The following is a 17,900-nucleotide window of genomic DNA, read 5'->3' as shown; positions in this document are numbered from 1 at the left end:
TATAAAATACTAAAAATAAGAGAGATTTTGATCATGTAATAATTTTAAAGAGTTCTAAATACCTAGGTTGACAATCAGTTACACTTAATGAATTCAAAAACCTTGTGATACTTACACATCTGAGATTAAGGTTGAAATTAGTTTTGTACTTTTTCTTCCACCCGTATAAACAAAAAAGGAACAAATAACTTGGATGCTCTGTTTTCCATAATTTTTTAATCATTCATTCCATTGCAATCCGAGCAGAAGTCCTACCATCTTGCTCATCCTCATCACATGTCAGTTATGTTTAACTCCCTGGCCATCCAAATTGTGGGTCACTTTGTGATGGAGCATATTTCTAACATCACATTGATTAAGTAATCTTGTTCTTCTAATTAATGACTATCAAATGGATGGTTACAAGTAAAATAGTGATTTCCCCAAATTCAAAGGGCAAAATCATACCATTACTTTTATCATCTTAATCGTGTTTTTGGGTTATGTTTGATCCACAATTAAGTTAGTCTAGCTGTCTAGATTATTGTGTAACTATACCATGTGTGTTTGATAAGTCACGACCATTTTAAACAGTAATTAAACTAACACAGGAGTGTCTAAAATCAAAAAAGTGAACATAGTATATTAGAGATCTTTTATTTATGCTACTATTAAAGAAGCAACTTCAAGGTATTTTATTATCCCGCTATAGGTAAGGTACCACAATTCTGCCAGCTTGACACTTGTTTGGGAACAAGGCAAAAAAAAAGAAGCAGTGCAATCAACAATGATGGGACAACTCAAAACAGGTTGGTGGACATTCTTTTGCTTTTTAGGGTTTTTATTTTTATTTTTATTTATTTATTATTATTTTTTTAATTTAAGCGTTCTCTTACGGAATTTATACTACCTGCGGGTAGAGTCTTAGGAGTCAAGGATAGACTCTTATGTTAGTTTAGCACCATTTAAGAATTGAAGTGACTTATTCTCATGAAACATGGTACTTGTGTACAACTATCCAGACCATCCAAACTATTGGGGTCATTGTGGATGGAGCATATTTCTAAAATCACACCCATCAAGTAATTATAATCATCTAAATAATGTCTACTAAATGGAGGGATCAAATTAAAATGAAAAAAAAATCATGTGGTTACTATTATCTTCTCGGTGCAATTTCGAGTTTATGCTCCATTCACAGCTATTTCAGAAGTTTGTGTTGGAGTATTTTCCTTAGAAAACTAACATAGCCCTAACCCACTATCATGTTGATAGGACAAGATTTTTCTCAAGTGTAGATCGTGATGAAAATGAGTCGATTGGTTGAGGATTGAGTACTTTGTAGTGTTTGAGAACTAGAGACTAAAAGCTCGAATTGTTAGAGCATGACGAGCCCAGGCCCTACATCTCATGAGTTTGGATTTCGACTGAATTTTCCTCGTGGGCCCAAATCACATGGGTACTGCTTCACACGGGCCTCCTACCTGAGTGTGTCCCTGCATCCCACAGACTATCCCACTCGAGCCAAGTGTGAAATGCGTATTAATCACACCCAATGAGGATTCTTGAACACAAGACATTCCCTGTAGTCCTTGCCCACCACAAGTGTGTCCCTGCATCCCACAGGCGACCCCACTCGAGGCTGGTGTGAAAATGTCCCTGCATTACACTTGATATTGCATGGAATTGATCAATCCTTAACTTGAAGATGTGCATGGGTCACATCCTTAAATGATAGGCTTTCACTTTTCGCACAATGCTACCTATTATAATTCATTAAAAGTGAGCGTGGTTAGGTATTTCTATCAAGAACCGTTGATTCTTACACTGGCCAATAAGAAATCTACTAGGTTTTACCTAGGGACTATTTAATGGCTAGATCTTTTAGATCAATATTCATCAAGTAATTTTTTCACTGGGCTTAACAGTCAAATTTTTTAGTCAAATTTTCAAAGATTTTTTACTATTAATTTTTCTTTTTTTTAAAACCGTTAAAAATATTTTGATAATTCGTGATGATCATTTATAGTTCGGATCAATAATCCACTATTTAATTAATATGAAATATAGATCTCTAGTGGATGACTTTGATAGTAGGAGGTTTAAACTTGTATCTGGACCTCATAGACCAAATGAATTTATAAAAAAATGCATCTATAAAGTACATTTTCTATCATGCAACACCATCTGTTATGTGAAATTACCATTTATTTAGGAGATCTGTACAATTCAAACAGTGGTCCCCACAAAGAAAGTCATTTTTATCTAACTAAAGTTAGTCTGACCATCAGCTGTGCCCTTTACAGTCAATGTGTTGTGTACCTGATGCGATCATAGCTCTGATTTTCATGACTTGTGATTTCATCGTGGGGCCACCCCACATGGCACGGATTTCTTATTCAAGTCTGGTGTGGGCCGAAAAGAAATGTTGTTTATGGAAATTCAGTTATTAAAATCTGGCTTGAATCAAGCAAAGACTTTAATCCTTTGAGTCGCCCCAACCAGACCAACCTAGACAACCAGTCGAGTTAGTGTTTTGGAGTTTTTGAACCATGGTTTCCTCTTCCTTGATATGAAGGAACCTATATATGGGACGATTTTAAAATCAGGATACCCTTCCTATGAATAAACGGTTGAAAAGGAAACAACACAACAGTCTAAATAACAATAGTAGATGGGATGGGTAGAATCATTCATGGCATACTCTGGTAAATACAGGTAAATAAGTAATTATGACTTACTTCACCTGTTTGTAATATAGGCAGTAATTGAGTTTTGAATTTCGGTCCATGATAACCATGTCATTATCTATTTACATATTTGGGCCCCATAATGATATATGTGACATATCCACACCATCCATCCTTTTTAACAGAAGATTTTAAGGCATGACTCCAAAAATGAAGCAAATTCAGAACTCAAGAGGACCACACCTTAGAGAACAATGATCTTAAAGACATCAATGGTTGAAAGTTATTTTCTCCCTAGGGCCCACATTGATGTTTATTTGTCATCCAACCTGTTCATAAGGTCACACAGTCATGAATAAAGGGGAAACAAAAATATCAACTTGATCCAAAACTCCTAGGGTCCTCAAGAAGCTTTCAATTATAGGAGTTCAATTCCCATTGTTTCCTGTGATGTGGTCCACTTGAGCTTTGGATCTGTCCCATTTTTCGGCTCATGCCCTAAAATGAGATGTCTAAAGGGATGGACGGTGTGGATAAGACACACACATCATGGAGGGCCCCACGATTTAAGGTTTTTCCGCCTCTGGTGACGTAAGGGGGTTATAAATGACGGTGGCTGTAAATATCACATTGGAAATTCAACCGGAAACAGTGGTAAATAATTATTGCCCATTTACCTGGAATTACCGCTGTAATTAGAAAATCTAACAGCCCCTTAGACAGTGCAATGGGTTGGTCAAATTAGATCCGGGCTATAACAAAGATAGGTCCAATCCAAAGTTGATCTATTTATTAAACAGGTTGAAAGTATCAGCTCCAACTCAATTCATGTTGAAATGAATCTATCTAAATTCAAGTCTAACTTTCAATTAATATAATAACACCTTTACTATTATTCAAATTACAACCATCACAGCTAACTTTATTAAAAAAGCAAATGAAACTATACAGGACCGCTTAACATTCGCGCACGGATTGGATACTGACAAGTTCAGTAGCCAAATCGCTTCTTAAGTGACATCACCAAGTTCTATGAACCCCACCATGATGCATGTGTTGTATTTAGGGGTGCACATTTAACCGGTAGAACCGTAGAACCGGACCGGAACTGACCAAACGGTCCGGTTTGGTCCGGTTCTAGAGTGCACTGATTCCGGTTCCGGTTCCAAAAATCAAAGAACTGGTGACATCGGTTCGATTCTCAGTTTGGGGGTATGTAGAACCGAACCGATCCGTGAACCGATTCGTAGAACCGAACCATGGATCCGATCCATAGAACCGAACCGTGGAACCGAACCGATGTATTTTTGCATATCTTATAATTATTTTCTCTAGAATAATTATTTTTGTAAATGTATTTTTGAACACTTTATACAACATCTAAACCATTCATCAAATGGACCACAACATGGATGGACATGAGCTTGCAATTGGGTTGGATTATAAAAAGCCAAGAACCGTGGAACCGAGTTCCGATTCGGTTCTAGGGTGCCAACGGTTCGGTTCCGGTTCCAAATTTCCTAGAACTGTTAGGAACGGTTCGGTTCCGGTTTCACCCCAAAACCGGACCAAACCGAACCGTGTGCACCCCTAGTTGTATTCATACTGTCCAACCATTTTTAGTGGCATTACAAAGAGAACGAAATAGGTCGAAAGTTCAAGTGGACCCATCATAGAAAAAAGTGGAGACGGTGACATCTACCGTTCAAAACTTCTTAGGGGCTACAATAGTTTCTGACAAAGATGATATCTTTTTTTTTAACTTCATCTACCTCTATGTTAACTTATGAACAATATGGATCTCAAAAATACATCACTGTGGGCCCTATAAATGTTTTAACGGTAGGTGTGATGGTTCTGACAGTTTTCTGTGGTGGGTCCACTTGAAATTTAGATCTATCTCATTCTCTTTGTAATGCCATAAAATGATCTCTACAAATGGTTGGACGGTATGGATACAACACGTGCATCATGATGGGTCCACATAGCTTGGTGACGTCACTTCAGTAGCAATTTGGCTACTGACCTGGTCAGTATCCAATCCGCGCCCTTAACATTCGGCTTGGCTTGCTTCCCTAATCCATCCTCGCAATTGAAAAAGCAAGCTCCTCCGAGTTTTGGAGGGCATTCCAGGTTAAAAAAATATAAAAAATGTCGCTCTTCCTAACCCTCTCCAACCCCAAACCCATCTTCGGTCTTTTCCTTCCCACAAACCCTAATCCCTGCTTCCAACCAAAGCCTCTCATCCTCTCCTTCTCCATCTCCGCTTCATCTGCCCAAAACCCTAACCCTAACCCTAGAAGGAAACGCCGCACTCCGAAACCCGAAACTCCTCCAGACAGCGGGAATCCCGACGAGATCTTCCCGGCCGCAATCCCTCGGAAGCCGAGGCGCGGGCGGAGGAGCGAGGCGGTCGCAGTGGAGGATTTCGTCCGCGACTCGCTGGAACGGACGTTCGCATCGATCAGGGAGCAGAATTCTAGTGTCTTGAATGACAAGGAAGAGGTTTTGAAGAAGAGGATCAAACAAGAAGCGGACTGTGATGGCGAATATGGTGATGGTGGTGGAAGGAGGGAAGAAGTTGTTGAGGAAGACGATCCAGATTGGCCTGTGGATGCGGAGATCGGGTGGGGCATCCGAGCGTCGGAGTACTTCGAGAAGCATCCGATCAGGAATGTGGTCGAGGACGGCATGGAGATTGATTGGGAAGGAGAGATGGATGATAGCTGGGTGAAGGAGATTAACTGCTTGGAATGGGAGAGCTTTGCTTTCCATCCTAGCCCTTTGATCGTTCTTGTCTTTGAAAGATATAACAGGGCAGCTGATAACTGGAAGCTTTTGAAGGAGTTGGAGAAGGCAATCAAGGTCTATTGGGGTGCAAAAGATCGATTACCCCCTCGGACAGTTAAGATTGATATCAACATTGAGCGAGATTTGGCTTATGCTCTTAAAGTCAGGGAATGCCCGCAGCTGTTATTCCTCCGAGGAAACAAAATTTTGTACAGGGAGAAAGTGGTTCGAACAGCAGATGAATTGGTGCAGATGATTGCGCATTTCTACTATAATGCAAAAAAACCTTTGTGGGTTGATGACACAGCAATGGCTTCTCCATATTAAGCAGTTCTGGTTCAGGGTGCAAGGGAATGCTGATTTTCTACTAGTTTTTGTGAGCTATTCGAATTGCTGAAGGGCCTAAGGGAATGCTGATTTTCCACTACTAGTTTTTGTGAGCTATTCGGACTCTCAACAGGCAATCCTCAGAAAAGTAAAGATGGAATTGCTCAAGGGCCCAAGGGAATGCTGATTTTCAACTAATTTTTTTATGAGCTATTTGGCCTCTCAATGGGCAATCCTCAGGTAAAGCTACTGCTGTCATCATTTTGTGTATAAATTGGGGGGCTTGAAGACGCTCAAGAATTTGCGCATTGGCAAATTTGGGCATGTGATATACAAATATCGAAATGAAAAAATCATGTGATTGGGGTTATAATTTTGAAATTTGTGTACCTTATGCGATCACTTTTTTCATTTTATAATTAAAAAAAACAAAAAAAAAAAAAAAAAAACATTCGGCTCAGCCCAAGACACAAAAATCCCTGGGGCCAACCTATCCTATACTAAAAAAGGCATCGATGAAAATTTTGACTTATGTAGTGACAACTCTCTCACTCATGTTTCACAGGCCTAGCCGAACTCAAAAAATTGAGAGTCTAGATTCCATTCATAAGGTCCGACACTCTACATAATATCTTCTTGACTTGGATCTCACTTCCCAAGCGAGCGAAACCAACTGCTATTGTGTTTACTTCCCACAAAACGTGGAATTGGCACTTAGCCCATCTTCAATGGCATGTCAATTCTAGTTTTCTAATGTCACCATTTTATTTGAAAAGACATTTATTGTTCATCAGCTCCACTACTATATTAGAGTTGCTTTAGACCTCTTGAATGTGTGAAGTTTAAACCCAATTCATTTTATTTCCAAGTTGAAAAAATACAATCAAATACAAACACACATTAAATGGGTCCACCAAATCCCAACTTGGTGGTCAAAATTCACCATGGCCCATTTGTACAAAATAGATATATCAAACCACCAATTCACGTTTAGTTTGCATTTGTCTTGCACCACAGGAATAAAAAATAAAAAATCTGTGATGAGATAGTAGGGAGCTGTGGTAAGATAATAGGTATCACTAGCCACGCACTGTGTGGGGAACAAGCATGAGATCCGCTCCGTCCGTTAGGTCCCTTGCCTCATATTCACTTGTAACCAAGAAATCAGGTCCATCCAAGACTCCAATTAGCCACACCATAGGAAGAGTTAGAACTGGCAAACCCGCATGTGGGGCTCATAGCGGTGCTTACATCCCATCCAATCCATCCATCTCATGCTCTTCATAAAGATGAATAAACGCACCAAATTTCACTCTATTTCAAAAGCCAGGCGGACCATAACACATGAATTTTAGAGTTTAAAGCATGATTTTATGCTTTTATCTATGGCGTGGACCACATGAGTCTTGGATGTTCCCAATATTTGAGATCAACTTAAAAAATCAAGCTGCAAATTGGATGGACAGGATGGATCGCATTTACATAAAGTCATTCCACTGCATTAGCGGTAGCTAGGCTCCCCTTACATGTGCGCTTGGTTTTCTGGTTAAGGAGATGGTGGTGATCATGTGAACATACACGTAACATTATTTTAAGCCGATCAAGATCATCCAAACTGCTGACACAACTATGGATGGAGCATAAGCTCAAAATTTCACTAAGATGATAATATGAACCATGTTATTTTTTCCATTCTAATTTGAACCTTCCATTTGATAGACATTAATTGGATGATTATGATCGCTTGATTTAAGATAAGCTCCATCCACTCCATAGTTTGGATGGATAGATGTACACCTTCATTTTTAAATGGTGGTGAACCCAATTCATGTTTTTCAAAATTCAGCCATGAAAGGTGTTTGCAGTTTTTTTAATCATTTAAATATCTTCTTCTTTTTATTATATATAAGTTTTTTATAGTTTTATTTGTATGTTCTATTCGATACCGATTATTCATATTTTCAATAATGTGTTTCTCTTTCATTTTCTTTTTAAGAATTGGATCATTTGTTTGAGACGCAGTACAACTTATTTTATTTATTCATTCTTGAATTCAATCATTTGGGTTTCTCTCCTTTCTTTTTATTTAGCCATTCTTGAAATCAATCATTTGGTTTTCTTTTTTTTTAAAAAAAAATAAAAAATCTTAAGAGACCCAAATTCTTGAATTTTATCACTTTCAAGTTGTTTGCATTTTGGCATTCAAGTCCAAACATACGAAGAAATATCAGAAGTTGGAGGAAAGGGAAGTCGTAGTGCTGGAATGTAAAAATTAATCGCAAATGTAAGTCCATGTTTACCTGTATCCTTGGGTATAAGCCCACAAAAGAAATTTAGGTTTTGGTATGATTTGATTGGGCATAGCTTGTAAAAGAGCTTACTAATCAAATAAAGCTGATCATAAATATCACTTGAGAAAAATTGCCGGTTGCCTGAATTCTCCTCAAAATTTCAGATAAAGATCCATCAATATTGTCAAGTGACTAGCTTCTATTCTTACTAGGGGTTGATCCAACCCAAGCATGAGTTTAAGATTCCGTTTAAACAAATCTCCATTATTAATGCAAGTAAACATGGAGTTCTACCCAATGATTCAAGAAACATGGACTTTTGCAAATAACATCAGACCTGTTTAAAATTTTTGTTCCGGTCTGGACAACTATCCTCATTTTGGTGACACACAAGTATGTCTGATTAATCTGGGTGCCACCCGCTATGTTAATTATTAGGAAAGATATAATTTCCATATATTTGTTTTTATTCATTTTATTTTTTTAAAGATTTGATTAAGTTGTAATTTATTTAAGATAGATTTGATTTCATTCTAATATTCATTTTGAAGGTCATTACTAATATATATATATATATATATATATATATATATATACACACACACACACACACACACACACACACACACATACACACACACATATATATATTCAAAGTATTATGCTCAATAAAAATGTACAAGTAATTCTTCCATCTTCAATTTTAATATCCTATTAAAGCATTGATACATGGCTTCTTTTCTCATCAATCCATCAATGGGTTATTTATCGATTTGAATACGGACTCTTTATATACAGATAGGTGCTCGACAAGACTGTTATGAGCTTTTCACTTCTTTCTTTACTGTGCTGCTCTCTCATTGGATATTTTTCTTAGAAGTGCTATTAAAGTGAAGCCTAGTGAAAACATCAAGCATTATTTGAGAAAAAAATATTCGCACTTTCACCCAGTTATAAGTATTACTTGCGGACTTAATCATGGTTGTCAAGTTGGAAAAGGTACATTACAAAAAGTGGGAGGAATCTCTCTTTCTTTAGAACTCAAAGGGTTGGAGTGTGTCATCGATTCAATAAGATGCCTTAAGCAATCGTGGTTGCTGTAAAAGCTCCTCCATATAACTTGGATACAGATAATCTAATAATCATCATTTAGAGCAACTAAAATTTCTTTTGTGAGGAATGTAGGGTTCTCAAAGCAAATTCAAAAGGAGTAGTGGCTGAAATCAATTTCACTAGTGTCGAGGAGCCAAGATCTTTAGACATCAATAGCCTTGTGTCAGAATGTGAAGTGCGCCAATGCTTCAAGGTGATATTTGAAGGAATGGGCAGCAAAACCTTCCACTGTACACTTTTTTTTTCAAGCATGCTTGAGCTTCTTTTAAAATCTGCATAATTGAGAAATTGTGTAATTGTTATGATGTGACTTTCAGGATGTTGGGTCATCAGATAGTTGTAATTTTGTTACTTTTAGCAGTTTATTCTATCATATAATACTTTGTTATACTACTGACTTCCTATTCTTTAAAGAAAATAATAATGGAAAAATAACCAGACACTTTTGGTGCCTCTTGGACCGGCGCTATGTAAAACAGGGCCCACGGATGTTTTACTATATATATATATATATATATATATATATATATATATATATATATATATATATATAAACCCTACCCTCATTTCGCTCCCAGACCCCGCGTGACTCTCAGCTTCTTCCTACCCCCGACTCTCTCTCTCTCTGCAACTCCACGACTCTCTCCTTCTACCTACTGGTGTACACGAAGCTCGCTCGACTGGACTCGAAAAAACTTGATTCGAGTCAGTTCAAAGCTGAGTTCGAGTAGGCCCCAGTTCGACTCGACTCGGATCGAATCCAGCTCGAATCGAACTCGGATTGAACTAGTTCGGTGACTCGGTTACTTTGCCATTGATGTTGCTCACCAACTGTTTGATAAAATGACTCAACGAAATGTGGCTTGTGGCAAGGAAGGTTATGTACATGAAACAAATACCCTTTTTCTCTTTGTTTTTCTTGGTTTTTATGTTGCTTAGAAGGTGTTTGATAAAATACCTGTAAAACCATTGCCTCTGTTTGTAAAACAGTGAGATTATGAAGTTGCAGTTCAGGTGTTTGTGGAAATGCCTCAATGGCGAACTCGGCTCGATCTTGGCTCGAACTCGGCCTGAGCTGCTGACCGAACCGAGCCGAGCTGACCAGTCAGGCTTGAGGACCGAGCCGAGCTGAGTTCGAGCTGAGGTCAGCCAGTGGCCAAGCCGAGTCGAGCGGAGGCCAGCTCGACTCGATGTACACTCCTACTGGTATTGGTTGATGTCTTCAGTTCCTGGTAGTGGTTTGTTTGAAATTTGGGAATTATGATGGGGTTGTTCTTGTCATTTAGGGGTTCCATTGAGATCTATAATTTCTACATGGGGATGTAATTTTGAACTTTTTTTGCTTGTGGTTCTTTTGGTCTATATTATAATAAATGGAGGTGTGATGAATGGTTGGGACATACCAAATAGATTATTAGTTCTTCCTCAATTGGAAGGGCAAGCCTACCATTCTTTTCTCAAAAAATACCCACATTGGAAAGTGTTACCATTACAATCAGCATATCTTTTTTCTCATTGAATTCAGAGGTTTTCATGGATCATTCTTTGGAGGGGTACTGATCTGAAAGTTTAATTGTTGATGGAGGAAACTTGGGGACATCATGAAATGTAGCATAATGATGGAACATACAATGAATGGCATGGATCAACAAGATGTGGAACCCACCTGTATGGTTGCTAGGCCGAACAATGCGCACCTTTTGTGACTTTTTCCATCTTTTTTTTTTTTTTTTTTTTTTGTGGGAGTCAGGAAGGGCTTTGTTTTCTGAGTCGTTGTTTGGTGTGATCTATTGTAATATGGGCAGGGATTCATTGATGTCTTGTCTGCTGTTGTTAAAGCACTGCATTCATTGGTTTTCACATTTAGTTGCTTGATAAATGTTCATTAGGGGGAGATGTTTGAGATGTTTTAAAACTTGCCATTGACATTCACTTGAGATCATTTAAAGTTTGGTATTAAATTATTGATGCTCACTGTATATTTATAGTTTCTTTGGCACCAACCCCACTTGAATTACAATCATCTAATTACAGCAATAGAGGCTATTTTAATGCCATTTTTGCTTCTCTTTTTAATGGAGGACTGTTTAATTCTGTCTTGATTTATGCTTGAACTTCAGCTTATCCTGATGGGTGGGTTTGCATATCAATTCTTCAAGGTTTACTGTAGTGTTGTACCACAACAGTAAATGTTCCACAAATCCATGAATTTGTAGTTTGATATCCAATCAGTGGACTTTCAAATTTGAAAATTCCAGATCCAATGCAAATCCATGAATTTGACAAGTTCATGAATTACCAAATTCGCATTCTCATTTTTTGATCCCAAACAGAAACAGGCCCTAAGCAATTGGAGCTTGAACATATGTAGCCTGCCAATCCTTCCACATTAACGCTGGTGACTGGTCTTTGACCTTGGGGATAAAATTGGTCTCTTCTAATCAACCAGCCTAGTTCAAATTCGAAAGACTTCAGACTCCGTGACTCCTCACTTGACTTTGGTAAGAACGGATGGTGATCATACACAGATCTTGACAATCCGTGTTGGAAAACATCTGGAAATAAAGCTTCCCAATTCATGTAAAAAAAAAAACCAATAAATCCACTATTTTGTCAACACAGCTATGTAGGGAGCTGGGACTACTCAAGTAAGACCTTTTAAAAAAAAAAAAAAACTCAAGTAAGACCTAACGACTCATTAAGCAAGATTATCTGCTAGTTTGTCAACACATTTCTGAACTCAGCACCTAAAAATATTTGGTAATCCTCAATTTCATCAATCATATCTGCCAATCTCTATGGATTCTCTTGTTGCTTTTTGTTTTTGCCTTGTTTTTGCCCCTCTCAGGCCCCCTTGGTTTGTGGTTCTGTTTGTTTTCTTTCAATAATATTCATCCTACAAAAACTCTATGGACCCAAAATGGCATTTAATGCATTGCCATCCCAAATACATTAGTCTAAACCTGGGTTTATATTTAGCTGGGTAATTCTAAAGTTGTTAATTTTTACCAAACTCGGTTACTAGCGAGATCATTTTTTACCATTGTCATTACCAAAATATATATTCATAGGAAAAAAATCCCTGCAGGCTCCAAGATGCAGGTTAGTTTTCTTCCAAGATTTTTTTCATCATTTAGTGCATTATCAGTGTCAGATTTCATATATTTCAAGTTGCATACTTCCATTGAAGTCCTTTATGTGAACTAGTTGTCTATCTTGATTATTGGATGTGTTGTTTGTTGTCTCATGTTTTGTTCATGGGAACTAATCCTTGTTCATTGGAACTTTTGGGTCTCAACTGAAGGGAGATGAACTTCTTTCATCTCTTTCTAATTGGTTGTTGCAGCTGTTGTAGAGCAGATGCAAATGATGTAGCTATTATTCTATTGCAGCCTTCTTTATGGAGTAGAAGACCCATCTATTGCTGAGATACTGTTGGACAGTGCTTTTTTCCAACTTATTTGATCTGATGATGGAACTAGTGGATGTTTACAAAATCTGCCTTCCTAAATTCACAGTATGGTGTTCATCTCTTTTCTCAGCAGTTTTCTCTAGATTCATGCATGTAATAAACTGATAAAATGGTTAATTCTGCAGTTATGTGTTTTTGTTAGCGAATAGAGCAAGGCTACATGCTTAAACAAAGCAGTGACACATCATGCCGGCATACTATAGAAAAAAAATAATTATGGTTTATTCGTTGATAATTTTGTTTCAAAATGACTACTGACTATACCTCGGTTGTTTTGACTATTTGATGACCTCAAGCTCCCTCTATCAGTAGTTTTGAAAGGTCATTTCTTTGAAAGGTCATTTCTGATGGTATTTGTAGGGGAAACAAGAACCTCCAAGTTTGGTGATGTGTTTCATGATGGGAATGTACTTATGCCATGTTATAGCAGTCTGGTGAGGAGACAACCAATGTAGAAGAAACATCTAAAAATGGATGTAAGACTATTTTCATGATGGGAATGTACTTACGCCATGTTATTTATTTTGAAAGATATTATTTGTTTTCTATTTGTTAAATGATGTCGAGAACATGATGCTTAAAGCTAGAAAGTGAATATGGATTATTGGCTGCTTTCATTTACATGGAAGAGTGTCATGAGGAACGTTATGTAAATTCTTCCAACACATTTCTACATCAACAGAGGATCATCCCAGGCCCCGGTATCTTTTGTGAGTTCTAGACTTCTGGTAGCGATGTTTTACTAATAAATGAATGTTATGATTCTTCCACATCCAGATCTGTCCATTTTGTTTGTCTTAACTGCATGAAATATTTTTGAGGGCATTGAACCACCAATGTATTTGAAAGGAACATTGTTCTACACCAAGAGAGATGGCAGTGTCATGATACTAAAGATGACAGTAATATTGTTCATGATGCTTGATGAACAATATAGGGCGATTTGGTTTTACTTAGGTCAATGTGTTGATTGTCTCTGTGCATGCACTTCACACCTCATCGGGGTGTCAAGTTTGCATATCTGTGTTCAAATTCTGTTGAACTTTGATCCATCAAGTGAACTGACAAATCATTGGTTGAGTCAAATCTTAATTTAGCTGAAATGGTTGATCTATTCTGTTTCAACAAACTTAGTTGGTATTGCTATACCCATATTAGTTGGTAATTGGTATTATGAATAGCTGGATGTTTGTTTTGTCTTTGGCTGTTGCAGATTTTGCTTTGTTCAGAATTGAGAAGATCAGTGTATGCTCCCAAGTATTGTCTTCATTTTCCATGTCATCTCGCCATTGTCTTTCTCTCTAATTTAGTTCTTCAGTTTCTGGGCATAGCTTTTTCATATGACTACATTGATTGTATGATGAAATTGATTTTCAGGTTCAAATGGATTATTGCCACTGCAAAAGTTTTATCCAAGCACTTCTTTCTAATTAACTAGGGATTGAAAATCTATTTTTTGTCACAATTAGGCTTTTGGGAGGTGCTTTTGGTCTAAAAGTTCCCTAAGTTTTTTTTTTTCTACTCAATTATGTTATCTCAGTGAGCTAAGTGACTTGATATTGTAGAGTGAAAGCGAATTATCACCATTACGATGAGAACTGTTTGAGTGGATCTTTGGTTTATGACCCATCTAAAGTGATGTCCGCCAATGGATGTAATAGCATGCTGATGCCTACCCGCAAGTAGTATTTCTCCTTTTATTTTTCTAGATTTGTGCCACTGATTTTAAACCTGTGCAAGGTTACAGGGGATTGACACATTTGTGGAAGTACTGGTGAAAGACACTGAATGACTTCCTGGGACACCTGAACTGAAACTCTGAAGGGTTCATACAACATTGCAAAAATGTCTGTAATCAGTATCACTGGAATATGGGCCTTACATAGACAGCATTGCAAATATATTTTATGGTAAAATGAATTATTGCAGTTATCTGGTTCTGCTTTTCATAGGTATGGGTATGCCACCACAAATGATGTCCTGGCTTTGCTTGAGCAGCATATTGGCAGAGGAGAAATTGTAGACGCACTGTGGAGGTACCTTTTCATTCTTGAATTAGCTCATCTTGATTTCAATATTTTTTATCATTTTCTTCTACTTTTCTGTATGAAAGATAGAACTTTCTTATTCTGAGGAAAGATTCAATCATTTTCTATATTATTTAGAACTTTCGAAATAGTAAATGCAATACAATTTCTCAGAGACAGTTCTGTGCTGGGTTCTCTGAATTTTTTAAAAGAGCAAGAGAAGTTCATTTTGGTGTTCATAGAAGCTACTATTACTTGAGATGAGTACTGTGTATTTTTTTATCCTTGTCAATTGATTATTTGTTAGTTTAGATATTAAATGGTTTTAATTAGAACTACGCAAATATTCTTTTTAACTTTACTTTGATTTTTATGTTTTCATAGTTTTCATTAATTTTTTATCTTTTATCATTTATTTCTATTATAAATTATTTATTTGTGGATGGAAGTGAGATTTTTGGAGTTTCTTGTGCCTAACACTTTGACACACACCTATGCCAACTGCCCAGGTATCAGTGTATAGTACAAAAAATCATTCAATACAAGATGAGGCCGTTCACATGAAATTGAAAATTGGCACTGTCTCAATACGACCAGGTGCAATGGTGCATAGAATGGCTCCCATGATCAGGACTGTACACACAAATGAAGTGGTTTAATGGATTTTTATTTTTTAGTTGCTTTTGCTTCTGGTTCTCAGTTGAAGGGGAATTTTTATTTGTCTTCGAATCAAGGTTTAGTTATTTTCAAGTATGTGGTCTTTGACTGGACGCTGCATCAAAATGTACTCTATACATTTTTGGATCGTCTGTGTGGTTGTGATTGGAGTTTTGGTTCTCATGGTATGCATTGATCACATTTAGAAAAAAAATTTCAAGTTGTCATGCTTCCTAGCAATTACAATAAATTGTTTGTACATATAAAAATCTTGGTAGAAAAAAGGTCTTTCGATTAAGAGGCACAAAAGTGTGTTCTTTAGTAGCAGATGCAGTACTTGGATGCACTTCCGCCATAATGGTTCTATTCAATCAAAATATTCTTTCCATTATTTCCCATATGGGCTACTCTACCATGTGATTTAATGGTGGTGACACGCCACTATACATATTTGATATGAGTCATATGACAGACATGCAGATATCAATCCAAACTGCTCCATATTGTGGGGTCCATTGGACAATGTTAACAATTCAATGTGGTTATCAAATGTTATTTTCATACTACTGGGTAATATCTTCATGTATGATAAATTTATAATGTATGTTCTCTGTTTGTCCTTTGGAGCATTGTACTCAAATGTATGAGAATGAAAAAAATTGTAACTTTTTGCCCTTACGTTTTCTTCAGTATCTTTTCCTAGTTGTTAATCAACAACAAACATACGTCTTAGGTTACGTGCTCTATGGTTATCATTATCTTTTCATTGAGCAGGGCAGAAACCGCTTAGAGCTGGTCCTCTAGAACTAATTATTGAAGAAGTTGACGAAGGTAAACTTAGTAGTAATGCGACTCATATTGATAGCCGTAGCAGTAACAACGATGGTGGTGGTGGTGGTGGTGATGCACCTACCACTCAGTGTTGCTCAACACGCCATACAGCCGTTTACAAATCATGAGGTTGATGTGCACCAGCACGGTACACGAAGCCGGACTTGTGAGTTTACTGAATCACGATACAACCAGCCAAGGGGGAGCATCATGGAGAGGTTGGCACTAGTGGCACTCATGGAGCACCAAAACATCTGGATGTTTACAGATATTATGGATATGGTTACGGTCCTTACGAATACACAAAGCTTGTTGCGCCACTTTCGTATTGGAGTAGTCCTGATCATCAGTATCAGTATGGATATGGATATCCGGATCCAGATCCAAATCCAAGTTATTCATCATTAGTATCACAGTCTCAATAGTACGAGCAGCAGTATGGCTATTTGTCTAACGCTGGTGGATATCCTTACTCGGGATCAGGGTTGATTCCTAGTCCAGATCAGTCTTCCTCAGGTTTCATTGACCTACTCTTTCCATCCGGCTTTGGTTATTATGGATATGCAATAGCAACACCTGTTGCCCAGCCATGGGCGCAGTCGGATAATGATGAGGACATGGAGGTCGACCAACCATAAGCAACCAGATTTTCATTTTGGTGGTGATTGTGAGTTGATTGGTGAGTTTTTATTAAGACTTAAGTGTAATATTTTTTTAGAGATTATTCACATTTAAGGAAATTGGTAAGTACTAAGTATTTCTACACTTACATTGTTAGTTGTTACATACACCTCACCTGTCACACACATTCTCCAAGCAAGCACATACTTACTAGTGAATAGACTAGTAAGTACTGAGTAGTGATACTTCTTGAGTTCTTGGACATATTAGACTTCTGGCAATATAGGATATCAATTTATGAAATATATCAACAGTTTATATAAAGAAAAAAAAAAAATCAACATCAGAACTTACAATATGTCAACCCCTTAGGACAACATTTTTACCAAAGAAAGGTCGGATACACCATTGAATACATGGTCAGAATACAAAATAAATGATAGATTAGTGAATATCTCATTTTATCCTATTTTTCTTATGTTTTTTCATATATTTTTTTTTCTTAAAAAATCTGATTGATACAGGCTGATACAGAGCCTGATTCTGATACGAGACGCCGTATAGTATAATTTTTCCTTGGGGTTGATACTGTCATTCAAAACCATGACTCTTGTTACCTCTCATACCCATTACAAGTATTTTGTGACCTTTATTGATTATTTTAGTCATTTTACTTGGGTATACTTCTTGTATTTGAAGTCCAAAGCTTTTCATGCGTTTAAGATGTTTCTAGCCTATATCAAAAATCAATTTTCTACCTGCATTAAAATTCTCCATTCGGACTCAAAAAGGGAATATATTTCAATAGAATTTCAAACATTTTTGTAACAAAAGAGGATAATCTCTCAGTGAACATGTCTATATACCCCTCAACAAAACAGTGTCACTGAAATAAAAAAATAGACATCTTATTGCTTACATCTTTTTTTCCTCCCCGTTTTTCATTTGAGGCACTTACAATTGTTGTTCATCTTATAAATCGGTTGCCCTCCTACATCAGCAATCAAACCCCCACATTTTGGCTTATATAACATGTTATGGGGAAATTTGAACCGAGCCGAATCGAGGTTAACTCCGACATCAGTGATCGGGCCCCTGAGCA

General features: G+C 37.2%; 1 protein-coding gene and 2 long non-coding RNA genes across 3 annotated transcripts; 2 read left to right on the top strand and 1 right to left on the bottom strand.

Moving 5' to 3' along the window:
• Window positions 1-4,793: 4,793 nt before the first annotated feature.
• LOC131219420 (thioredoxin-like fold domain-containing protein MRL7 homolog, chloroplastic) lies at window positions 4,794-6,167 on the top strand. Its single transcript, XM_058214545.1, has one exon. The coding sequence runs from the start codon at window positions 4,821-4,823 to the stop codon at window positions 5,784-5,786; it is 966 nt and encodes a 321-aa protein (XP_058070528.1). The 5' UTR covers window positions 4,794-4,820; the 3' UTR covers window positions 5,787-6,167.
• Window positions 6,168-11,777: 5,610 nt separating this feature from the next.
• On the bottom strand, window positions 11,778-11,998 carry LOC131219422 (uncharacterized). The gene is made up of 2 exons (XR_009158198.1): window positions 11,878-11,998; window positions 11,778-11,845 (listed from the first exon to the last, which is right to left on the bottom strand). It is a non-coding gene; the product is annotated as an uncharacterized LOC131219422 (long non-coding RNA).
• LOC131219421 (uncharacterized) lies at window positions 11,871-16,942 on the top strand. Its single transcript, XR_009158197.1, has 4 exons — window positions 11,871-12,707; window positions 13,023-14,509; window positions 14,615-14,698; window positions 16,121-16,942. It is a non-coding gene; the product is annotated as an uncharacterized LOC131219421 (long non-coding RNA).
• Window positions 16,943-17,900: the final 958 nt, after the last annotated feature.

This window comes from Magnolia sinica, chromosome 11 (assembly GCF_029962835.1).
Source record: "Magnolia sinica isolate HGM2019 chromosome 11, MsV1, whole genome shotgun sequence".
NCBI lineage: Eukaryota > Viridiplantae > Streptophyta > Magnoliopsida > Magnoliales > Magnoliaceae > Magnolia > Magnolia sinica.
This window is presented reverse-complemented; position numbering and strand designations above follow the sequence as displayed.

Bases quoted from the DNA above. Each gene is read 5' to 3' on its own strand.
- LOC131219420 (XM_058214545.1), top strand. From the start codon at position 4,821: ATGTCGCTCTTCCTAACCCTCTCCAACCCCAAACCCATCTTCGGTCTT.